The 25259-nt window shown below is 40.7% G+C and overlaps 1 protein-coding gene across 8 annotated transcripts in view; it reads right to left on the reverse strand.

The window, feature by feature from the left end:
• The window catches only part of IQSEC1 (IQ motif and Sec7 domain ArfGEF 1), a 188439-nt gene that overhangs the window by 18367 nt on the left and 144813 nt on the right, over positions 1–25259 (reverse strand). For 6 of the 8 annotated variants that reach the window (XM_069967118.1, XM_069967111.1, XM_069967116.1 and 3 more), the window contains exons 4-11: positions 23062–23223; positions 17467–17589; positions 14313–14479; positions 13073–13212; positions 9983–10012; positions 7235–7360; positions 5731–5830; positions 752–925 (exon numbers count right to left, since the gene is read on the reverse strand). In XM_069967118.1, the coding sequence (XP_069823219.1) occupies positions 752–925; positions 5731–5830; positions 7235–7360; positions 9983–10012; positions 13073–13212; positions 14313–14479; positions 17467–17589; positions 23062–23223 (1022 nt within the window). The remainder of the gene's footprint in view (positions 1–751; positions 926–5730; positions 5831–7234; positions 7361–9982; positions 10013–13072; positions 13213–14312; positions 14480–17466; positions 17590–23061; positions 23224–25259) is intronic. The other 2 variants (XM_069967113.1, XM_069967114.1) reach the window with 1 other exon arrangement.

Raw genomic sequence — 25259 nt, forward strand, 5'->3', positions numbered from 1 at the left:
TTTTAGGTGAGGTCTCCAGAACTGGACACAGTATTCCAGATGTGGTCTCACTAGAGCTCTATACAGCAGGATCACAGTCTCCCTCTTCCTACTAGTTATACTTCTAGCTATAAAGCCCAGCATATGATTAGCTTTCCCTACAGCCTGGTTGCACCAGTAACTCATTTTAAGGCTGTCAGAAATCACTACCCCTAAATCCTTCTCTTCTGAAGTCTTCAGAACTGGCAATATAATACTCGGATAGAGGATTCCTCCTCCCAAAGTGTAGTATTTCACATTTGAAAACATTGAACTGCAACTGTAAAATAATGCATTTGGGGAAGGGACTCCTCTATCCAAGTATCATATCAGCAGTTCTGTGTTGGTGAAGAGCAGGATTTAGGGGTAGTGAGTCCTATCATTGATAGTGACTACGAGACAGAATCACTTGTATCCTCAATATATTCCATTTAATATACAGCGTGGCTGTGAGTTCTGTTTGGTGATGTCTGTTATCATCCAACAGACCTACTATCACAACCCCATCCTACTGAATAAAGTGTTTCAACAGAAATCATCTCTATATATCATTCACACTGTGCAGAAAATTGGCTATCGGGGAAGGAGCCTAAAACAATATAAAATATTCTCTTTCCTGGGATGGCAAGCCTATTTCCTATCGTCTTCAGACAGAACTGGAGTGATGCAATTGATTTCAAGGAGTGTGGTTCTTATTTCAGAAATAAAACCGTATTGTATATATTGTATATACCTTTGTACTTACACTCTATTCTGTATTTTTCCATTTCTTGAACTTCTGCAATGGATTCTCTCAAGTCATCTGTGAACTTCTTGCGATCTTGAGGATTTGGTGCATTGAAGTTTATGAGGACTTTAATGTCTGCTCCTGGAATTGCTGATGTGAGTCGGATGCCATTTGGATAGTCTAAAATGAACACATGGTAACAGTCAATGAATGAATACAGAATTACAGCGTGCAGTCAACCTCAGCGTCGTATCTGTAATGTCATATGTGTCAAGTGGCAAAAACAAAAGGAGAAAACTGCTAATAAGATCTCTATATTTTTGAGACTTAAACCTAAGCATGACATTTTATGATTATCAGTATCTAAAAGTCCATAAAAAATATTAATACTGTGTTTTAAGTAAAAAAAAAAAATAATAATAATATATATTAGCTGTGCATGTCTGATCAGCTGGGGTCTTTTTTCTTCCCAATCCTGTTTTGTGTATTTTTTTCTTCTAGTAAATTACCAGGGATCATCCCCTGTAGAAGAGCCCCTAGAGGTCATTTTTGGTGATGAGAGGAGGTATTTGATCATTTACAAAGCGGAAGATAGAGGGAACATTAGGTTGCTGGAAGGTGAGGAGGATCCACTTTTATTTAATAGGAGTTAAAATTTCACGTTTATATGTACTAAGGTTTGTCCAGAAAAATTAATTTAATTAATTTTAGATTTGAAAGAGCTAAGGGAAAAAAAAATGTGCTCATCTGCTACTTATCCTCCACTGATGTTTCAGTGGAGCCAGAACCCGCTGCCAAATGCTTCTTCCCCTGCTATCCACATATATGAAATATTTGCTCAGCCAATCATTTGCCATAACAGTGACCTGCCAGTGGTCACTTCCTGTGTGTCGAGAGGTGAGCAGGAAATGCTCTGCTGCAGGGGAGAAGCGGTAGGCAAGTACATATTTTTTTCCTTTTTCATCCGAACCTCAGCTCTTTTAAAGGGAATGTGTCATCAGAAAATGTAATGTTTCATTTATTACCTATGTTATAAAAAATAATCCTGAAATTTTGCAGTATATATTCTGGCCCTGTTCTTTACAGAAAACGTTTCAGCAGGATAAGCCCATTAACAATAGATGATAGTTACAGCACCCCCTTTACCAAATGACATCTGCATAGGTCATAGAGCATGGCTAAAAAACTCTCCTCTCAAGTCTGTTGCTTCCTGTGTCCACGTAGATACGGTAAAGCATCTCTCTAAATGCTGTTCGCAAAGCAGATATTGCTTTCCTCATAAAACATTCCGATTTAAGCACAGGTATATTTGGCATAAGGACATTAACTATTAGAAGGGGGTATTTAAAAATTAGCCTATTTGTCCTTCATTATCTGTAACTGGAAAAGGGCTCTGTCCACAAGCAACACTCATATTCAACAATCCGGACCACCTTGTAATTCACATCATGTAACACACATTTGTACTCTCGCAGTAGCGGCACTTAAAATAATCTTTGGCCAAATGTCTTACGGATTTCAGAAATAAGAGCGGGCTCCGCATTCTATACACTGCATGCTATCTCCGCTGATTACAGCTGACAGTTCCGAGAAACTGAAGGCAGAAGAAATGAATCTGCCTCGTGTAATTCATGAAGTTTCGGGAGAGCCGGCAGCTGACGACATCTGCTTTTTATTTTTAGATATACAAGGTAACAGTCTCCCTTCAAGCATAAGAAATGTTATTTCTGCACACATTAGTGTTCCTTTATGGCATGATATTAATTCCTGGTCGGCCGTCATATATTATCCGATGCCCATAAATCTGTCATATATGCCCAAGGGGTAGCAGATGCCATATAATGACGGCTTACAATATCATCTATAACTTCAGCATCCTGAAAGAGAGATCAGTCAGAGGGGAGAAAAACATTTAATATTCTCCTGAGTAAACTGTCAGCAAGATATCATTCTCTATATGAAATAGCAGGGAGTCTGGATGATGGTGCGGAATAAACCAGTGTTATTTCTGCTGCCGCACAAGGTCAGGGGTAATATATAATGGCCGTCCTAATACTTTGCAGGTTGTGTGCATTGACAGGAACGTATATGGGAATGTAAATAAATATTGTGACAGCCAATGATTAATGTCACAATCACATACTGAACGGTACGGTTACTATGGAAGGCCGCGCTTATAACACCACCATAGTCTAGTACCCAGTCGCCTGCCAGGGTGTTTTAGCATTTGCAGCCTAATGGACTCCACAAATACTCTGCACCGCGGTGACCTGCTGAAGCTTTTGTGAATAATGCTGTTTAAGACTTGTGTAAATTGACATTTACAGAACAATTTACAGCTTTCACACTTGTCTTCTCGAGAATTCATCTCGTTTTCTATCATCCGTGCTTTAGAAGCCAGATCGGAGAGGCTAGACGGTTGCCTGGTAACCACATCACTTAAATTAAGGACGGGCACACAATGGCCATTTCAGCCCAAATATTTCAGCTGCCAAATAACAATTATCTGTGGTGGCAAATACAGGGTATGAAAGTAGAGTCTGATATTTAAAGAGTCGCTTCAGAGAAAACTTAAAGGGGAAGTCCAGGCAAAAGGAAACAAACAAACAAACAAGCTATAGATATACTGTACTGGTGCTACTGCAGTGCCACCGCTCCTAATTCACCATTGGTCTCCAATATCTCCTGGTACCTTTGACACAGCTCACAGCTCCACAGTATTCGCCCGCTCAGCCAATCAGTGACTGCAGCGGTTTCCCACCTCTGTCACAGATTGGATGAGCAGACAGTTCCTGTAAGGCTGTGACGTCATAGCACCAGGAAATACAGGAGACCATTGCTGAACCTGAAGCAGAGGTGCTATAGCTCTGTAGGCACCAGGATGGGTGTATAGCTTGTTCATTATGTTCTTATTATGCTCTGTTGTTTTACCTATTATTTTGCCTGGACTACCCCTTTAAATTTAGGTTTGGCATTTATCCTATGTCCTTCCCATGGCCTTACCTCCCTCTGATAGCCCATTTACTTATGCACCTTACTAAGGGTCCATTTACACAGAAAGATTATTTGACAGATCATCTGCCAAAGATTTGAAGCCAAAGCCAGAAACAGCCTTTTTAAATCCATTCCTGGCTTTGGCTTCAAATCTTTGGCAGATAATCTGTCAGATAATCTTTCCGTGGAAATGGATCCTAAGTCTCATGTCCCTCAGGCTAGGTGCTACTTGATAATACTCATTTTCCTCTCAGGTGGTTTAGTGATCTGTACCTTAAAATCTTTCTGCCCATGCTGTAGAAGCCTCTTGGTGAACCTGTGATAGACCTGTGTTTACCACAGCAGCCAATCAGATGAGGAGGAGCTGCACAAGGAAGCAGGGAGGAGCAGCATGAACCAATCATGACACAGGAGGCGTGTCTCAGACTATCTCAGACTCCCTATATACACTGTATCTAACCTGTAGTCACAAATCCCAGCTCTCTCCTAATTATGTTGAGCTAAAAAAATCAAAAAGCAGGAATATCTGAGGGAAATAAATTGCAGGTCATCATCCCCTTTTAGCAGTGACTAAGAGGGTTTCTTTCTGCTACTCTTCAGGGTCTACAGGGCTCTTACAGAAAAGAATCATTTCACTGCCTGCAAAGAACGAGAATGGCAACCAGGTGCCAACCATCCTAATCCTGTGACTGTGGGAGAGTATGATGTACATTAGGGGAGTAGCATTTTATTCCCTGTTTGGGCCTCCTCAGTTCTATAACAAACATCAGACTTTTCAGGGATACCCTAGGACAGGGATGGGGAACATTTGGCCCTCCAGTTGTTGCAAAACTACAATCACCATTAAGCTTAGACGGCCAAAGTCTTAGCTTTGGCTGTCCAGGCATGATGGGAATTGTAGTTTTGCAACAGCTGGAGGGCCAAAGGTTCCCTATCCCTGAGCTAGGGTATCGGGAGAACATGGGGAGAACAGACAAACCCTTGATCAGATCCAAACTTAGGACTCCATCGCTGCAAGGCAACAGTGCTAACCACTGAGCCAGCGGTACTGGGACACTATAACATAGTAGTTTATAACATTAAAAGTACATGGCTTACACTGCATTTAATATGAGAGGAGAGGCTTTGGTTGTGATATAGCATTCCCAGTATTTGTAAATTACATTGAGTACAGAAACACTTGCATCATATTAGCTTTGGTTCTTGGAGAACGCTATATATGCTGTCATCACTGAGAAACTGCACAATTACCAATCTCGGGAAGAATTCAGTGTTTCGAGTCCAAAACCAACAGAGACCAATAAGACATTTTTACGGAATAGTTTATCCTGTTTAATGCTCAAGTCTCAGTTCACCCAATATGTTCTGGGAGCTGAGTTGTCGTCCTGCACCATTGCTATCCAGATTGTTCTTATGGTAAAGTGAGGGGGGTAACTAGGTAAGGCGTGTGCCGTGTTTGCATTAACAAGCTATTCTGCTTAGGTTGGGGTATTTACATACTGGGCTTTGCCCCAGAAAAAGGATAACCCACCTGTACCCCTGGAGAGAGTACACATTTCTAATGTAATCTAATGCCCCTGACTGCACTAAGTGAAGGAATCCACTAATGAGGCCAGTGATTGGCTGCAGCAGTCCTGTGCGCAGTATACACTGAGGACCCCATAGCAGCGGCACCACGGCAACTGGAGTCCTATCCCCTAAAAATTTGTTGACAAGCCCTGAATACCCCTTTAAAGAAAGTGAATATAGTTAAATTGCATTGCTAGTGATGGGGGTAAAAAATGAAGAGTTTTCTGTAAAAAAATAAAACCCATTTTTTAATCTCATACAGACCTATTGTACAATAGGCCACATTTAGGGTATGTTCACACAGTGTACAGCTGCATTTTGGCCTCAATAAACATTGTGTGAACATACCTTACAATGTTTTTGATTTTGCTCCAAAAAGATCTCCCTATTTACAGGTCATAAGAGTCAACGCAAAAACTTACACTGATTTTCAAACAGCATCACTTGCATTCCATAGAGGGAGAAGGACTGGCGGAAGCTGTAGGTTACAGAGTTTTTCTTCTTCTGGAAGATTTTTGTTACCTGGAATGTAGTTAATAATTGAACATTTAGCGTTTGAAGGAACTTTGGTGCACGTTCTGTAACACTATGTGAACAAATGAAAAGATTAATGATGCATGTAACGGTTTACTACATACTATTGTGTACCTTATTAGACATTTAGAGTTTAAATTATACAGTAGAACTCCCTTAAAGTGAACCTGTCATCACTTTCATGCTGCGTGAGCCACAAATAATTGCAACGCTCCTTAGTGCTTTCTTCCCGCCCTGCTGGCCTTGATTGACAGATCCCCTCCTATACTCAAACAGTGAGAGCTATTAGGTGGGGACCACCTCCATGACTTGTAGTTCAAGCAGTAAAAGAGTGATGACAGCTTCCCTCTAATTCGGCACCAGTGGGTCCCAACAAGTGATGGATTATGACATATTCTGGATTATTGGAAAAAAAAAAAAACTATGATAAGATCAATATTAAAAAGTTGGAAAATCCAGAATTAAATTTTAAACATTAAAGGAGTATATGCAATGATGGATGAATATGTTGGATAAATAAATTTGGATCACTGGGGTCCAACACCCTTGATCAGTATAATGAAAGGGCCCAGTGAATCTGTACATGTAGTTGTGTCTGGTAAGGTTTCTCAGCTGCATTCACTACAATGTACACATACACCATGTACCCTTCTATCTGCTGGTTACTGGGGGTCCCAGTAGTTGCCCCCACTGAGCATGCATTGATTGTGTATTTTAGATGTAGTACATCAGTATTGCTAAAAAACCATCTTAAGACTTCTTAAGTACACTCACTTTTTTGGCCAATAATGAAAAATTTTACCATTTTTTTTACCATTACCATTTAGTTTTCTATTTCATCTGTTTTTATGGTCCGTATTTTTGTTGAAAAACAAAAGGTTTTTTTTTAGATTTTTTGCATCTGGGAAGAATTGACCTTAACACGTCTATTTGCAGTCTATGGAAAGTCTAATGATCTGGTTGTTCTAATAAACTGGAGTAAATGAGCTGTGTGAAAGCCAAACATCGCTTTGCACACAGAGCACGCCACTTCTCCTATTTATCTGCAGTCTTACAAAGTGGCTTTTATGGTGCCAGCAGCGTCAGCCTTACATAAATGTATAGATTATGAAGAAGACGGATCTCTTTGATCTCCACATCTATTTTTGGAGAAGGATGAAAGAACCAAATTTATAGTGATAAAACTTTTAACGCTTTTGGAAAGCTTCAAGCCGTACAAATAATATATATCGTGTGCACACACTCTACCTTTTCTATCCATCCTGAAACAAGGAGCATATCTATCTCCTCCTGAGCCCTACTGGCAATCTGTATTAATAATAAAGCACCCCGACTAAATGATGTCTGAAGCTGCCGTTTCATGTCATAGACTTTGCTTAACCCAATACATACCACTAGCAGGTCATTAAATAGAAAAATTTCTCTCTGATGTAAACCAAGCTTTTGGGGTTTGTTCGGATCGGGAACTTCAAAAAGACGGCAGTAGCAGACCAGTCTTCGATGGGGTAAGGAAAGGACCTGTAGGAAGACAAGTACAAATTTCACATGACACTGTCAGGATCCAAAGCTAAGGTGAATGTGCAAGAGTTATATTACAATGGTTGATCAAGAAGCGGAAAGGAAGATAGATAGGGCTTAAAGGAATCTAAAAACATTTCTCTATAGCTATTTATTAAAGCTTTTTCTTAGTTTCACAGCCTCTACAGTTTGCTATGCGAGTTCTATTTTCTGCCTACACTTGCACACAGCCTATACGAGTTTCCTCTGAAACTGCCTTTTGTGCACTTTCCTCTCGATCTACAGCCTGTGTGAGCTGCCCTTAAAGGATTATCTCCCTTCTGTGCAAACTTTGAGCTAATGTATCATTTCAAATGTATCTTTTTTTTTTTTTCTCTGAGCAGCAGCTAAATTGTATTGATTTTGCTTGATTTTGCATTCAGGAAATAAATAGAACAATAAAAATAGAATTACTGCAAAGGCATCCTTGGACTTTAGTTGCCAATGCATTAGAAGTTAGGAGTAGATTCCAAAGGAAGGACGTATTCTTCTTGCTGGATCCACCTCTGACTTTGGCTACAACAACTTTGGAACTTTAAAAAATTCAGGGTTATTTTCCAAAAATGACAGCACATTTTAGTTCAGGTAAATTCACTAAATTAACTTCATCACCCATGATCCTCTGTTAACCAGCACAGACCTTCCTTCGGTTGGACATTACTTCTGATCATCACCATCTTTGTTTGACTATGACCAAGGAACTTCATTTTTAAATGCTCTGCTCTGCAGACAGTGGATGCCATAGACCTGTATCTCCCTGATTGCTAAATCAGGAGAAGTCCGGGGAAAATGAAAATTTGCCAACAGGCAGGTGGAGAACATAATATCGATTATTACTTACCTGTCCCTGTGTCCCCAAAGGGCCACGTCACAAGCTCCTGGACCCCTGTCAGAGCAAATTTTTCCCTAAATTCTTATATCATCACGACTCGGGGGTTAAAGGAGAAAACCGGTGAAAACTTTTATGAAAGTATTGTATTTCCCCCCAAAAGTTACACAAATCCCCAATATACACTTATTATGGAAAATGCTTATAAAGTGCTTTTTTCCCTGCACTTACTACTGCATCAAGGCTTCACTTCCTGGATAAAATGGTGATGTCACGACCCGACTCCCAGAGCTGTGCTGGCTGTGACTGCTGGAGAGGATGATGGCAGAGGCACACTGAGGGACACAGGGCACTGGAGGGACATTGAGCATCCCTCTGCCATCATCCTCTCCAGCAGCCACAGCCCGCACAGCTCTGGGAGCCAGGTCGTGACATCACCATTTTATCCAGGAAGTGAAGCCTTGATGCAATAGTAAGTGCAGGAAAAAAAAAACACTTTATAAGCATTTCCCATAATAAGTGTATATTGGTGATTTGTATAACTTTTGGGGGGCAATAAAATACTTTAATAAAAATTTTCACTGGACTTCTCCTTTAAATACCCCACCCGGTTGATGGATTGCCCGCTTAGCCAATCAGTAAGCGCAGCGGTGTCCCGACTCAGTAATGCTTGTTTATTGTGTTCCTTCCTGCCACTGCCTGCTGTAAAATTTTTATTTTACCCAGACTTCTCCTTCTGAGCCTATATCAATACATGTAAAAATGCACAGTAATAAATGGAGCATACAAAAAAATCCAGGGATGCTTGACAGACATGAGGCAGAAATATAGTCTCTGCTGACATATTAAATCTACAAAGAACAAACATAAAAACATCCAAAACCCTATTACTGTGGTTGTCTCAATAAGAACACTGAAGGCTAAAATACGGCAGTAATATATGTTTATGTTATTCTGTCTCCTCTCGAGTCTGATCTTGAAGTTACATAGTGGGCAAAAAAAGGCTAAAAAAGTGACAGTGTTCGAATAGGAAATGTGGTCACATACTATAGGTCATGTCTCCAGCGATCAGACATTAAAGCAAATGTATTACTAGGCACATTAGTTTGTGTTTTTTAAAAGACGAGACCGGCGCTGATGCAGGGATACCGGTGCTTTGGTCCTTTATTGAACTGCCTCCTGGTTTACGAGCATGGCACTTGCATCCCAGCACTGGCTCTGGTTTGTATTTGTAAATAATACAAAACGATGTACCTAGTGGTACATTAACTTTAATGGCATACCCTAGTAGTATACTATTACTGTTTATGCAGAGACAATCCCATAAGGACACTGCCATGTCAGGACCCAGATGGTACGACATGCTGGAACTTTCCACCATTCTGGGATACAGTAGTCACATTTTAGTGACCTATGCATTGATGTTCCTTTACTTAGATGTTGTTGTGAGGCCTGTTTCTTGCATATACATCTTCTACATCTGTTCTATAATATATGAATAACATTTTAAAACCTACTGAGCACCAAAAATGAACTATACATCATACTCTATGGATAAGCCACATACATAGAGCTCAATACATACTCAGCTCTCGGCAAGGATAAACCAAGCACTAAAGAGATGGAGATCAATGTAAGTTGCTCAACCATAGAACATGTTTCAGACCTTATGAGGTGTCAAGAAGAAAAAATCGAGACATTAGACGGGTTCTATTAGAGATGATCTAAGAAGTGTGAACAAAACTAATACCTACACAGCCAAGTCCGTGGTGTAGGGATCCGATCTACAGTAAAGAGACACACATAAATTTATTAGCAGCAAAAAAAAACACATGAAAAACAAAGGAAATACAGTGACAACACAACCGGGCTGAGACTCCCAACATGCAATATGGAGAACTGGACAAAAAAAAAAACACATTTTCATCTCAAAACTTTTTACACCACGTGGGAAAAATTATCGAGTATTGATATATTTCAGTACGGTTTACCAGCTGATTGTTTTATTATAGGTTTTTATATGTCCTATAGGAACGTTATTGCTATCACTTGGGAGTGATATTTCCAGGGATCTTTGGCTCTGTGACATTGATACAGCAGACAATCTAGAGACAGGGCCTGAGGGATGGGGTCATTGCAGCAACTCTGACATTTTTAGAGGGCACTTATCTGCAGAAAGCAATAAAACAGATTATCCTTCCATCATGACTGGTAGAGATGCTGATGATGTCATTTATTACACAGATCATAAAATCGATATCCAAACATTATAAAAAACAGAAGGTGGACACAGTCCATCAATGGTTTTTCCGGGTAATAGAAGTGTTGCTGGGATTTACACCTTGGGTTGCCAATTGTCATGTGTCCAAATTAGGAGAAGAGAGTCATCCATAATAATAAAAAGTGTATATAAGATGTGCCACAACATATGGTACGAATATGACAAGAAAGCAGGTACAGTGATAGCCAAGGACTCTGGAACATCCAGCTAACAAACATGGAGACTACAGATTTTAGGGTATTCCTACTTACAACATTTATCATCTATCCCAGGGGTGTCAAACTCACGACTCTCCAGCTGTTGCAAAACCACAATTCCCATCTTACTGTGAGTGAACAACCAATGCTTTGGCTGTCCAGGCATGATGGGAAATGTAGTTTTGCAACAGCAGGAGGCTTGTGAGTTTGACACCTATGATCTACAGTATCCTGTGCTAGATCAAGGTGGGTCTAACCACTAAGAGGATGAGAAATTGTAAAGGCTCTGGTAGACTTGTTTGCTGTTAACAAGTCTGATAGATCAGCATTTGTTTTATAAGCTTTTACATGGCTCAGCCACCGTGCAGACAGGGCCTCATGAATCATCAACGATCGTTCCTTTGATGTCCTTCCATCATTCATCGGCTACACATTTCCTATGGTATTTGACCGGTGAAGGAGAATTTTGTTTGCGCTAAATCAATGCAATCCGCTGATGAATAGGCATTTGATTGTTGATCAGCTGATCGCTGGCCCTATTACACAGAGCAATATCAGCTTGTTTGGCCAATAATCGCTCAGTGTAATATAAGCCACATTTGAGCAGATAGCACTTTAGGTGAACTATAGGAATAGTGGAGTGAGAGTGCTGGGCTGTGTAGCTATCTATTATAGATGTGCTGGTGAGGAGATCGGCCGGTGTCCCAGGAGCCTCCTGCATTTTTAACATTTAACAACTCAACAATGGATAAGTGATCGCTAATGTTAGTGGGAAAATCTCTTTAATTAATAATCCTGACTCATGGGAAGGGAAACGAGAAAGGTTCGGCCTATACGTAATCACCAGTTTAGCAACTTGCTTGAGGGCTTGTTCACACAGAACAGAAACATTGCTGTGGGGAAAAAAAAATCTTTAATATATAACAGTAGCAGCAAAAAAGAGCTGAAGAAATCTGCATAGGATTCAGTACATCAATTTATACTGTGGAAACACTAAAGATTTTCCCCACTGAAGTCAATAGGGACCTAAAATTTAGCAAATAAGTCACCATTTTTGAGGACTTTGCTATGGTCACGCTGTGGATCTGCAGCAAAATCCTCAAATGTGTATTTCTACTAACATAAAAACATAAGCTGCACAAAAATTTACAACCGTATCTTTGCTCTGTGTGAACGTATCCCAAGATGGATTAATCATGCCTAGAAATGAGCGAATCTCGAGCTGCCTTGGGTTCTTCTGAACCTGATCGTGCGGCATTTGATTACTGCTGGCTGCAGAAGTTGGATGCAGCCCTGGGGAGTCCTGGAAAACATGGATACAGCCTATGGCTGTATCCACATTTTCCAAGACTCCCTAGGGCTTCATCCAACTTCTGCAGACCTGGACATCAATTGCTGCACACTCAGGTTTGGTAGAACCCAAGCCAGCTCGAGATTCGTTCATCTCTAATCATAGCGTTTGACTGAAGCTATAGAAATATGCTCCACCTACTAGCAAAATGTATCATTTTACCATGCGGCAATAGACATTCACTTTAAGCAGTTGGCACCTACATTGACCCACTGGTTTTACTACAGTGAAGCTGTTGATCATAACTTCATGTTCTATATTTCTTTCTACCCTTTGCAAATCTTAAAAGCACTGACTTATCTTCTTACCTCAAGTACTGAAAATAACTAGGAAATGTAAAAATAATGTCAAAAAGACCTTCCTCCGGTTTGCGAACGCTTTACATAAAAACATATACAGCTTCCAATCATGAGTCTAAAGGCATCTGATTCCCAAGATTTGATTTTAGTTGCCTTTAGTCTATAGCAGGGATAGGGAACCGAGGACACTCTACCTGTTGCAAAACTACAACTCCCATCCCAGCCCTTAGCCTTGGCTGTCCAGTTCTGCAACAGCTGGAGGGCTGTAGCTTACCCATGCCTGGTCTATAGTATGGTGCCAACTCTTCTTGTTCTATTTCTATAATGCACTCTTCCGTGTGACAACGTTCATTAAATATAATGGGGGAGATTTATCAAACTGGTGTTAAGTGGAATTGGCCCACTTGCCCCTAGCAACCAATCAGATTCCACCATTGATTTTCCAAAGAATCTGTAAAGCATGAAAAGTAAAACCTGACTGGTTACTAGGGGCAACTGGGCCTGTTCTACTTTCCACCATGTTTGATAAATCTCCCCCAATAAGTTTCTTGCAATTTAGAGGTAAATGTAAAGTAAAAAGAGTTTCACCTATTTTCCTATACCTTTCCATTACATTTCTCTCCTATTCTAAACATTACAAAGAAAAATGCAAGTTATACATCATAGTATCTCATTCTGTAATGACTGTCAGTGCAAATTATTAAACCATAACTTACCGGCTTCTTGCCTACAATAAGTTTTTCAACCTTCTGAACTTGAGATACATGATCTTCATTAGTCTTGAGTTCGCGCTTACGGATGCGCTCATAAATGCCTATCAGCATCTCTCGCGGGATGTCCTCGCCGTCGTCCACACCTGCGGAGAGTGACAGTTCTCATTACTAGAGGACGAGACATTACGGCTTGTCTCTGCAAGGTCAAAGCCAAGGACAATGATCGCACATACCGCTGTTTTTCAGGGATGGACAAGCGGCTCCTGAATTGACAATTAGCCCAGGAACCACAACAGCTTTCCTCTGGGTAGTTGGATCAGCGTGAAAATGATATTCACACTGTTACTTGTTCTGCATTCATTACCGGCCATGCCAGGCAGCAATGTTTAATTACCCAGAAGTATATAAAACCTACATTATGCACCAATGGGTTTTCTTTATCATTACAAAGGTGATTTATCCGCCTAGTGAGATACTTCCAAAGATCACTGGAATATCCGGATGGATTAAATCACATTCCTAAAAATATCAGTATTAGTTATGTCATCCACATTTTAGTAAATGTCTTGTTCAAAATAGATTTTAGTCACTTGTGGTCTCTGTAAGAGGAATAGACAGAATCTATCTATCTATCTATCTATCTATCTATCTATCTATCTATCTATCTATCTCCTATCTATCCATCTATCTATCTATCTATCTATCTATGGCTCCATTCACATAAAGTAAAACTGGCGGAATCCCGCCAGCCTCTGCATCATACTGGCAGTCTATGGGAGGCTCACGTGCCTCCTCTCTCTGCGCGGAAGAATAGACATGTCAATTCCGCCAGTTTTACTCCGTGTAAACGGAGCCTAAAGGCTGTATTACACGGTATGATAATCCAGGGGAAGCGAGCACTGACTTGTCAGTTCAGTGCTCCCTTCCCTCGTTCACTATTTGCTGCCTGTACTATTACACGAACTGACAGCAAGCAGGGAGGAGCAGGAAGCAGCAAGAGGGGATGCCTGAACTTATGGGCTGCCCATTGAAGTCAGCGCCAATCTGCTGCCACCCCTGATATTACACGGATCAATGTACAGCAGACCATCGCAGCACTAATTGTGCTCTTTCAACATGTTTTTTAAATGTCTAATTACACAAAATGATTATCGGCCTAAACAGCCAGAAATCGGCCAAGTACTGTTGATGATTGTTTTGTGTAATAGAGCCTGTAATAGAACTGAAAATTAAGAATTGTTACCTCTTAAATTCTTGACAAAATCCTCCAGCTTCATCTTTCGCTCGGGCTTGACATTGGGGCTATACATGTCAGTGTTGAGAAGGATGATTGCAAATGCCAAGATGAAGATGGTGTCTGGATTCCGAAACTGCCTAACAACCCCGGGGTTACAGATGCAATACCTCTGACTGTAATACAAGAAAATAACATCAAGTACATTTGTGCACATCCATTTTTTCATGACTTCCATTGAAAAAAAACTGATGAAAAAAATGAATCAAAACGCATCCATTTTTTTAGCGTACACAAAAACGTGGTTGACAACGTTTTTGGGTACACTAAAAAAACAGATGTTTTGATCCATTCTTTTTTTAAATGGAAGTTTTAAAATAAAAAAATAGATCCGTTTTTTAGCACACGTGGTTGTGGCCATTTTTTTATCGAACGTGTTGATCCATTTTTGCAAAAACGCAGTGGGAACCCAGCCTAAGGCTATGTTCCTACACTGTATTTTGGTCAGTATTTCTGTCAGTATGTTTAGCCAAAAGCAGGAAAAACTATGATGGAAAGATTTGCACAGATTCTTTATTTTCAATCCAGTCCTGATTTTGGTTGTAAAAATACTGACCAAAAGACTGACAGAAATACTATGTGAATGAATGAAAATGATAAATGTTAAATCTCTGCTTAGAATAACAACACCGGAGCCACATATACAGTGAATCACTGAGAGCGTGACATATGAGCGTATTATGTAACTGTCTCAGTAGACAAATGTTCTCCAGTAAGTCCCCCTGAGCCTCGGGGCAGCCATACGTGGATATGTCAGGAGGAAGTTAAACTTATTAGAAGTGTACAGTTTAGGAAAACAATAAATGATAAGTCTTAAAGGGGTATTCCCATCTTTTAAATTGATGGTGTAATATTAGACTATGCCATCCCTTTATGAGAGATGGGGATCTGACCTCTGAGACCCCCACCAATCATGAGAATGAGAAGGATGCAGGGCTGATGTAACGCTACATCACCTTGAAGTCTCTGCACTGCAGCTCCTGGCCGCCAGCTGTGCCGGGAACTGCAGCAATGGACGCAGGGTTCAGGATGGCTGCAGCTCCCTTACTGGGGGCTATAGCGCAGGGAATACTCAGCAATACATTAGCACTACATCCTCTTCATCCTCATAATTGGCACATACTACTATCTAATAATTCTAGTATTCTATTGGAATACTCTCAGGGACAGGGCTTTCTGCTACTTTTCAGATAACCGCAACCCTTTAAAACCTATGGCATACGATAGCTGATATACAGGGTATAATGTTTTAGATCATGATGCTAGTCACCCAACATTAATGGGCTTTGTTAAAAGTAGACTCCAGCTGAGGATAGCATTCAGTCCCAACCTCCAAGGGTATAACAACATGGTGAACAAGCACAAGCCTCACACCACATTTCTACATAGAACTGTAATGGAGATAAGTGGCATTACAGACCCCAAAAGTCACTCCTACTGCAGGCTTTGGGACGGGTCGGCATACCAAAACATCTACATGTACTTACTAGCATGCATTGATAAAGTTTTGTTATAATTTCACATCGTGTTTCAATCCCACACCAGGATCTTCATCAGGTGTTGACAGCTGATGAAGATCCTGATGCAGAACAGAAACACGTTGGAGCGTCTATTATGCACCTTATCTCCATTAAATGTCCAGAGTGCCCGTACAGGTGGAAGGATTGGGGAAAGACTTTATAGGATCAGCAGGGGAATAAGTATATAAGCAACAACCCACACTAGGATTCCAATCTGCAAAATTCCTAGCCCATACACCGTCTGGGGAAATTGTTAAAAGTGATAGAACCACTCCTAAAGGTGACTGCATTTCATTACATTATGTATTTTAGACCATTTGTTGTGACAGCATCATGATAAAAGTATTGCTCTCCCATTCCTATATGTCTTTTCAACACAAAATCAGAAGAGATGTAAATTTAGACTTCGGCCCTCTCTCCGCCATGTTTGTGTTATTGTATATCTTTATTATCTTTGACCTATAGAAAATGAAAACCTTACAGTACTATACAGATACAAGCTCCAGATGGTGGCCACTGTTTGATGGGTGATCCATATGAATGCTAGTAACACCAGCAGCTGCTAGCCGGCGTCACATGGTAGTCGAGCATCTGGAAGAACATACATTGCACGTTGTCCAAGTGTAGTTAAGGAACCGTAGATTGCCCGTCTTGCTGGGATGACTTCACATATGTCGGTATCGGTGGTTTGTGGCTTTGTATTCTGTGCTTAATGCACCACGAATCACAATTTATTCTCCGACGGCTGTTTGCAATATCCGCCTGCAGTCCAATGCTCTTCTACATGCGGGAGCAGAGATCAGCCCATGAAATGTATTCCTCATCCCTGACCTTCAGATGCAGGCGCTGTATTTCCAGGGACGGCTCATCCCTCCCTAGTGTTTTCACACATGCTGTTTAAATTCCACACGCCCGAGCCATGACCATCTGACTCTGCTTAAGTCAAACTGCAAGAGCTTAGTGAAGCTTAAATCTTTAACTAACTGTGTGCGGCTCCTCATATTCTGAATTCCTGATGTGTTATTTCCACCTGCCAACCTTGTGTACTCCCCTCTAAAAAACCCTTACCCTCATTTACAGTATATACCGAAACACTAAAGGGGTACTTCGGCAAAAATCTTTTTCTTTAAAATCAACTTGTGTCAAAAAATTATATAGATTTGTAACTTACTTCTATTTAAAAATCTCCAGTCTTCAAGTACTTATCAGCTGCTGTATGCCCTGCAGGAAATTGTGTTTTCTTTTCAGTCTGACACAGTGCTCTATGCTGTCACCCCTGTCCGAGACAGGAACTGTCCAGAGCAGTAGCAAATCCTTATAGAAAACCGTTCCTGCTCTGGACAGTTCCTGTCTCGGACAGGGGTGTCAGCAGAGAGCACTGTGTCAGACTGAAAAAAATTCAACACTTCCTGTAGAACATACAGCAGCTGATAAGTATGGAAAGACTTGAGACTTTAAATAGATGTAAATTACAATTCTATATAACTTTTTGAAACCAGTAGATTTGAAAGAAAAAGATTTTTGCTGGAGTACCCTTTAAAATAACAGGGACACGCACAATAGAATGAATACAGGACACATACCTAAATGCTTCGATGAGTCGCTCCACTTTCTGGGCTTCTCCCTGGACCCGTATATGAGCTTGGAACTTCCTGAGAGCTTCATCTAACTCCATGGCTGAAAAATCCATCTCATCAACCACGCAGCTGGAACACAGAATCACATTCGCTTTGTTTAGCCTCCCAGCTGGGAACCAGAACTGTGAGCAAATTGGGTACGTAGAATATGAAATTATTAGAATTATATGCTATCTTGTAATTAAATAGTGGCCGACTGCTTTATAAGAAACGTCAACATCTATGGTGTACCGTAATGACATACTAAAAATCCCATCACACATACCGAAAACCTAAAAGGATCTCTGACCGGTCTGATGGTTCACCAGTTCAGAAGACGACTTTTGGCTACTGCAAACCACAACTCCCAGCATGCAACCTTTATCTCTACGGTTGTGTTAGAGCTACTGCACCATTTAACTTAGTAATGAATACTAGCAAAAAAAAACAAAAAAAAAAAAAAAACAACACATATATTTACAATCCATCATGGTTCTTTATAATACTAGAATGGTATTTCCCTGTGTTTCCTTCTTGACAAAAAAGAAAGAGATGGGGACTAATTCCAGTCATTGATCTGCTACCCGGCATTAGGCAGTGATCTATATTGCTCTAATTTGCTGGTAATAACCACAATGAACAGCTTCTAATCTTCTCAGAACAGTCATTTCTAGTCAGACCACGTAGCGCCGGCTCACCTCTTGTGATCGGATATAGCTGCGGCCCCGTCACCTCTCCTAACATGTCTATACTGGTAAATAGTTGTGTCCCAATGATTTACACATTTATATTCTTATAGCTCTGCATTCTGCTGTTTCTCTATTGCTCCATTCTGGAAGTGCAGGAATAAATTTCCAACTGGGTGTTGCTATTCTTTTTGGCAAAGGGGTGTGTTCCTACACAGTCTGATAATGACCAGCAGCTTATTCATGCTCTTCCGGATGGACTACCCCTCACTCCCCACGAATAACAATGTTCCTTGGACCATATTTATTAGGCACTAACCACTGCATACTGGAAACATCTCACCGGCATCATTATTTGACCTTCCCAAATCACTCAGATCCCATTTGCTAGCTTGCAACTCAACTTTAACTGTAAATGCTCAATTGCTACCTTATATATCCCACGCCTCGATAGGCATCACTGCCAGTGATATTCATGTCCCCTGTTAGGTTATTCTTGATCAGTGTATAGTGGCGTAGCAGACCAAGCAGCTGCTTTAGGGCCTGTGTGGGACCCCTGGGACGGTCCACCCTCTTTCCACAGGGAAGACACTTAGAGCATCTCTCACAGTGCAGCAAAACCCCCGGATGGCGCTCATGGACCACTCCCCCACCCCCCATGACAAAGTTTAGATCGGCTTTCACAGCCGGGCAGCACCCCCCTGCTCATAGCACCGTCCCGTGAGTGGTCTGTGAGTGCCGTCTAGGGGGGGTACTGCTACGCTGTGAGAGCCGCTGTGAGCGTTGTCCAGGGGGGAGGGGTGGTCCATGAGTGCAGTCCAAGGGGGGGCTGTAAGAGCTGCTCTGAGCAGTGCCCGCGGTGGGGGTCATACACTACCCCCCAGGACACTAGGATTCATGGGGCCCAAACTGTTTCTTTGCTATAGGGCCCATGAATCCTATTTACGCCCCTGTCAGTGTATATAGTGTTTATAAAAAAAATACTAGGTCAGTGTATATAGTGTATAAAAAGAAATACTAGGTCAGTGTATATAGAGTGTATAGAGAAATACTAGGACAGTGTATACAGTGTATATAAAGAAATACAAGGTCAGTGTATATAGAGTGTATATAAGGAAATACAAGGTCAGTGTATAGAGAAATACTAGGACAGTGTATATAGTGTATATAAAGAAATACTAGGTCAGTGTATATAGTGTATATAAGGAAATACAAGGTCAGTGTATATAGAGCGTATAGAGAAATACTAGGACAGTGTATACAGTGTATATAAAGATATACTAGTTCAGTGTATATAGTGTATATAAGGAAATACAAGGTCAGTGTATCTTTAATAAACATCAAGTATACAGTATGGGCTGAGAATCTGCAATCCCATCACTCCATACATAAAGTATTACTAGAATCCTGTTTTATATCAAACACACACACCGACACACACCATAAAAAAACACATAAAAGTCCAAGAACAGCTAAGTACTCCCCTCAAGACAACGCCAGCAAACTGAAGGGAAAAGAACAGATTTTCTATGTACTAGATTGTGTTAGTTGCTATACTTATCCTAAACACTAGTCATGACGAAGAGACGATTAACACGTTTCGCAGTATTGGAAGGAATGGCAGGTAGAAGAAGAAAGCATGTGTGCTGGAGTTACAGGCACAGCAGGACGCCCCGGTGCAGGCAGGGGGCAGCTTTAGAAGGGACAGGAGGGTTGGTGACTCTATAAATTACTTATGTTCCTGAAAGTGACAAGGTAATGGGGACCCAGCGGTTACTGCAGAGCCAACCTGCGGCATATCGCTAGCCGGCTAAAAGCCATTTAACACAAATCCTCTGTAAATGCCAAGACTGAGAGGGTTGTAGTAATTGAAGAGCTATTCCAGGAGGCCCTGACACATTGCAGCCACAGAGGCAGGACTGCTTATGGATGAGAAACACGGATGGCAGGTTACAGTAACTCTGTGGTTTATCTTCTGGAAGAAAATATTGTTCATCCTGATCTTCCTGGTTCATGAACAAAATGGTTGGGGCATAACAGTCAGTAGGTGATGGATATATTATATATATACATACACATTTAACAACAGCTATCTATGCCCCCTGTAGCACTTAAGTATATGGCAATAATACAGCAATATGAGCATGATCCTTGTTAGGTGCTGCTATATGTGGGACTGTGTATCATACTGTACATTTACCAGCTGTATTATGTACAGGTGCGGTAAGTCTAGGTGAAGTGCACACGGCGCCCCTGCTACCTGGTTAGGCCAATGAGACTGCACTGACAAGTAGAGAGGAGCCAATGGTCCGGGATGGATTCCAGGGACTCTGGGAATGACATGGATGACATCCATCAGACGGCTTTCACGTTAATGAACACCATAAAGAGAATACTGGGTATTTTGTTCGGCTACATCAATTCTGTCCATGAAGGCTAAGCGAGCTTCACAAGGCCTCAGACATTGTATGCTGACTGAGGACGATTACTCCACTATTCAAGGCTAGGCATCTGCAAATCTCCCAATGAATGGATTTAGGATTACCCGGCCGAGCTCTAGTTATACTAAATTACATATAAGACATAGGTATATGGCTGGACAGTTTGAAACTGTTCACATACTGAGGTATCCATTTACTATCTATAATTTTTTTTATTATTATTATTAATTTTGGGGTTAGTGAGGTAACTGTATACTGTATATGATATGATGTGCAGGTGGGTTTTTTAAAGGGGTTGTCCAGCGAAATTATTTTTCTTTCAAACCAACTGGTGTCAGAAAGTTATATAGATTTGTAATTTACTTCTATTTAAAAATCTCAAGTCTTCCCGTACTTATCAGCTGCTGTATGTCCTGCAGGTGCAAGTGTTGTTTTATTTACATTCAAAAACCGTGCTCTCTGCTGACACGTTTGTTCATGACAGGAACTGTCCAGAGCAGCAGAAAATCCCCATAGAAAAGCTCTCCTGCTCAGGACAGTTCCTGACATAGACAGAGGTGGCAGCAGAGAGCACTGTGTCTGGATGTAAATAAAACACCACTTCCTGCAGGACATACAGCAGCTGATAAGTTTGGGAAGACTTGAGATTTTTAAATAGAAGTAAATTACAAATCTATATAACTTTCTGACACCAGTTGGTTTGAAAGAATTTTTTTTCCACTGGACAACCCCTTTAATGCCATGACAGTAAGAGCTGCAAATATAGTCCTGAACTTCCAAATATGTGAAGTGTACCATACATTATACTGTGTATGGAAGGGGGCACCGTATGTTAGGAAGCACCAGCGCTACTACAATGCCTCATATATGATTGGTCCCTACTGATCTGACAGAATTAGGATTGATACGACCCACAATATTAATGCCTTTAAACGGGTAATGGCCATCCCTAAAAGGGGTACCTGGTGGAGGGTGTGAGGCATAAACCATATCAGGAAAGACTTAAGGATTTGAATCTGTATAGTCTGGAGGAAAGAAGGGAAAGTAAGGACATGATTGAAACCTTTAAGTATGTTAAAGGACTAAATAAGGTTCAGGAGGGAAGTGATTTTATTTAAAAAAACTGAGCTCAAAAACAAGAGGACACAGTGAGAGGTTATCTGGGGGAAAGGTCAGAAGCAACGTGAGAAAATGTTATTTTACTGAAAGAGTAGTAGATACTTGGAACAAACTTCCAGCAGATGTGGTTGGTATATCTACAATAACAGAATTTAAACCTGCCTGGGATAAACATATATCTATCCTAAGATAATAAGAATGGAAATACTAAAAGGGCAGACTAGATGGACCCGGTGTCTTCTTCTGCCAAAAATCTTCTATGTTTTACCTCACACAATATATATTTCTTTTTATTTGTGATTGTTTTATATTTACTATTTTTATAGTCATACTATTTTATACTATGTGTTTTTATTTTGTTTATTACAAAGCGCTGTTGTAAACATGATTTCTATTCACACTCGTTTTTCAAAAGACATAGTATTTTTAAATGCATTGTAGCGCCACCTAGTGCTCAGATGTGGATAACTATGTGCCATTTCTCTGGTCTCTTTCCTGGGGCTCCTCTTTGGTGGAGTAGAACGATTCCCTCATATTCTTCAGCGTCTTCTCTACTTGTCAGAGGAGGAAATGCTGCGCCAGTATAATGCCGATAGGACACCACATAGGTGCTGGGTTATGTGAGTTATAGGTCTCATGGATTACGTGATCAGGAGGGTGTACTGCTTTGTATTTAGCTCTGGGGAGGGAGACAGTGCCATACTGGGTTATTGAGGAGAGTCTGCAGAAAAGGGCAATTTAGAAGTCACTATGCAGACTAAGAGAGTCCATACCATAACCCTTTTAATATGTGGAAAACTTTTTCTGTTATATACTTTCCAACCATTTGAACAGGTTACTAACAGCACAGGACAGATTTAGTTTTTTTTTTTTTACTTTTAGCTGTTCTCAATTGTGTCTGATTGATGTATTTGCCAGCATAAATCTGCTGACCAAAACCTGTGATACATTGTTGACAGTTTTTCCATCAAGGGTAAAACTGGCTGCTTTCTCCCACAAACAGCGCCTCCCTTTTTCCAAGTTTGGATGTGAAATTGCAGCTCATATCGATTAAAGTGATTGAGGAGAGTTGTAATACCACACACAACCTGAGGACAGGGGTGGCGCTGTTGTTAGAAGAAAGCAGCTATGTATATCTTATCCTGGAGAACTCCTTTAAACTAAACCAAAGCAACACAAAAAATAAAGCCCAAAAAGTTATTTGTCCCACACAATAGGGACTAAGAATCCATTTAAACCTGGCAAAAAGGTCAATAAAATAGTGTGAAAGAAGCCTATGGGAAAACAACATATAGTTCTAGGAAACTTTTACTCACTCAAGGACGTCTCTGTTGAACTGTTTCTGCCTGTTCCCCAAAAACTCTCCGATCATCTGGCGGCTGAGTCCCTTTCTCTGCAAGAGAAAATGAGCCACTCCGACCGGGGTATCTGGTACAAAGCCTCGTTCAATGAGATACTGGATCCCCTTTTCAGGTTTCCTACAGAAACAGAAAAAAGCCATTAATTCAATATGAACACGTTGTGTTGCAAGGATGAATATATTTTACATTTTCATATACAGCAGAGATCTATTTTCTATCTTAAAATAAAACTGCAGTTTACATTGTGATATGTTTTATACATTTTACAACAAGCCCCACAGACACAGACATAATAATGAACATCTTCAGACCCTAGCCTTAGTAAGGGTCATGTTTGCAAGCATGCTCTGTGACCTATGTAGGAGTGATCCTATAGGGGAGGGGAGGCTGAGCTGCTATCTATTGGTGTCACCTTTCACTGTAAGGGTGTGTTCACACTGAGTAAAATTGGCAGAATTCCGTGTGGAGCCCCCGCCGCGGACTCAGAATCCCGCCTGCCTTAGTGTGTCAATGCAATGGCTTTGCATTTGCAATGAGGCAGGCGGGATTCCGAGTGGAGACTATGACGGGGGCTCCAGGTAGGATTCTGCCACTTTCAGGCCTTAATGCCCTCCTCCTTATCATCACAGATAGAACAGAAAATCCCAGCTTAGTTTTAGCCTTAGTGGTGAGAATGGAAACTGCAAAGATTATAGTAATAAAATGGAAAATAAAAAAAAGCAGCAAGAAAAAAGTATAATAATATAAAAATCACAGCTGTAAGTGACTAATGGTAATGAGTGGTAATTTGCATTGCTCAGCTGAATGAACAGACTATGAACGAATCCTCTCTCCCAGCGGGAAGTCCCAGCACGACTGCAGTCACCAATCAGCAGCCTGATTATATTCAGTCAATTGGCTTTATGTAAGCAAAGGGGGATTCAGCATTACATTATGTAAAAGTTAATAATCTAGATGGGCTGCTGACAACCTTCTGTATATGACATCTGTACAGAGTCCCGATTTATATTCACGGTACTGTAATCTGCTCTGGATCTGCAACAAATCCATCCTGTGTGAACGTCACCCTGACACCGCATGTCGCTGGTTACGGTCGTCCCTTTGATTTACCAACATTTATTACTGGATTGTTTCTTTCAACCAGGAACATAAGTAAAATTGCATTTCCAGATCCTAAAACAATTGGTTTCCACGACAAGGTGACCTCCAAACATCCACGGACTATGCTGAAAACAATCCCAACCCTGAGGATGACTGAAGATTAAAGGCTTTTGTTTCCAGATAAGAATGCTTCGTCTAAAAAAAGGTTCTTACACTATGCGGTTATGAAGCACCGGAAATATGGTGTCGTATGTTCTATAGGCGGATGTAATGCCTTTTATTGAACGCCAAAAATAATGTAGACAAACCAGTAACCACATTTGGCTTTTACTATAAGAAGATCACAGGGTCTGGGTCACAATGCTATTACATGAGCAGAAGGTGCGTTCCATTCACTAAGTGTCTGTTTTAGTAAGTGCTTGTATTTTCCATGAAGTGACAATTCTGTAACATCTTTACTTTTAGCTCTCAATTTTTTTTCCAAACTAGAACCGTATGAATAAATTGACAACTGGGTGTTACCATTTCTGTTGTCAAAGGGGTGTGTCCCTGCTTACTTAACACTGGCAGCACTGATTGGACAGTATGAGGGTATGTAGAGACACACCTCCAGCTAGTGTTAAAATTTGGTAGTATGAAACAGAATATATTTACTTTGTCCATGCAATTCCATGCCTTACCACATGGTGTGCTGTTAAACTTTCAGAGAGTATTTATTTAGTGCAATAAAGACTGACCAATGTTGTCTCTGGGATGGGTTTTGGCAATATGTAAAAAACTGTAAAAACCTTTCTACAACAAGAAAGATTGCTTTTGCCAACCCAACTAGAAATAAGTTGTTTACAATTTCAGTCCAGTAGTCGGCTGACTATGTACGATACAGTTGGCTTCTACATGATAGTTCCATGAAAATATGTTAGACAATGAAAGATCGTATTACATTCACCGATCAGTTATGACCAGTATGAACTACTGTAAAGGCCAATATGGCTGCATAACAGACACGCGTATGGTAATAGTATACTCTGAGCAGAGATGGATCGGTCGGAGCC

The sequence above is a fragment of the Dendropsophus ebraccatus genome, chromosome 4, assembly GCF_027789765.1.
Source record: "Dendropsophus ebraccatus isolate aDenEbr1 chromosome 4, aDenEbr1.pat, whole genome shotgun sequence".
NCBI classification, from domain to species: domain Eukaryota; kingdom Metazoa; phylum Chordata; class Amphibia; order Anura; family Hylidae; genus Dendropsophus; species Dendropsophus ebraccatus.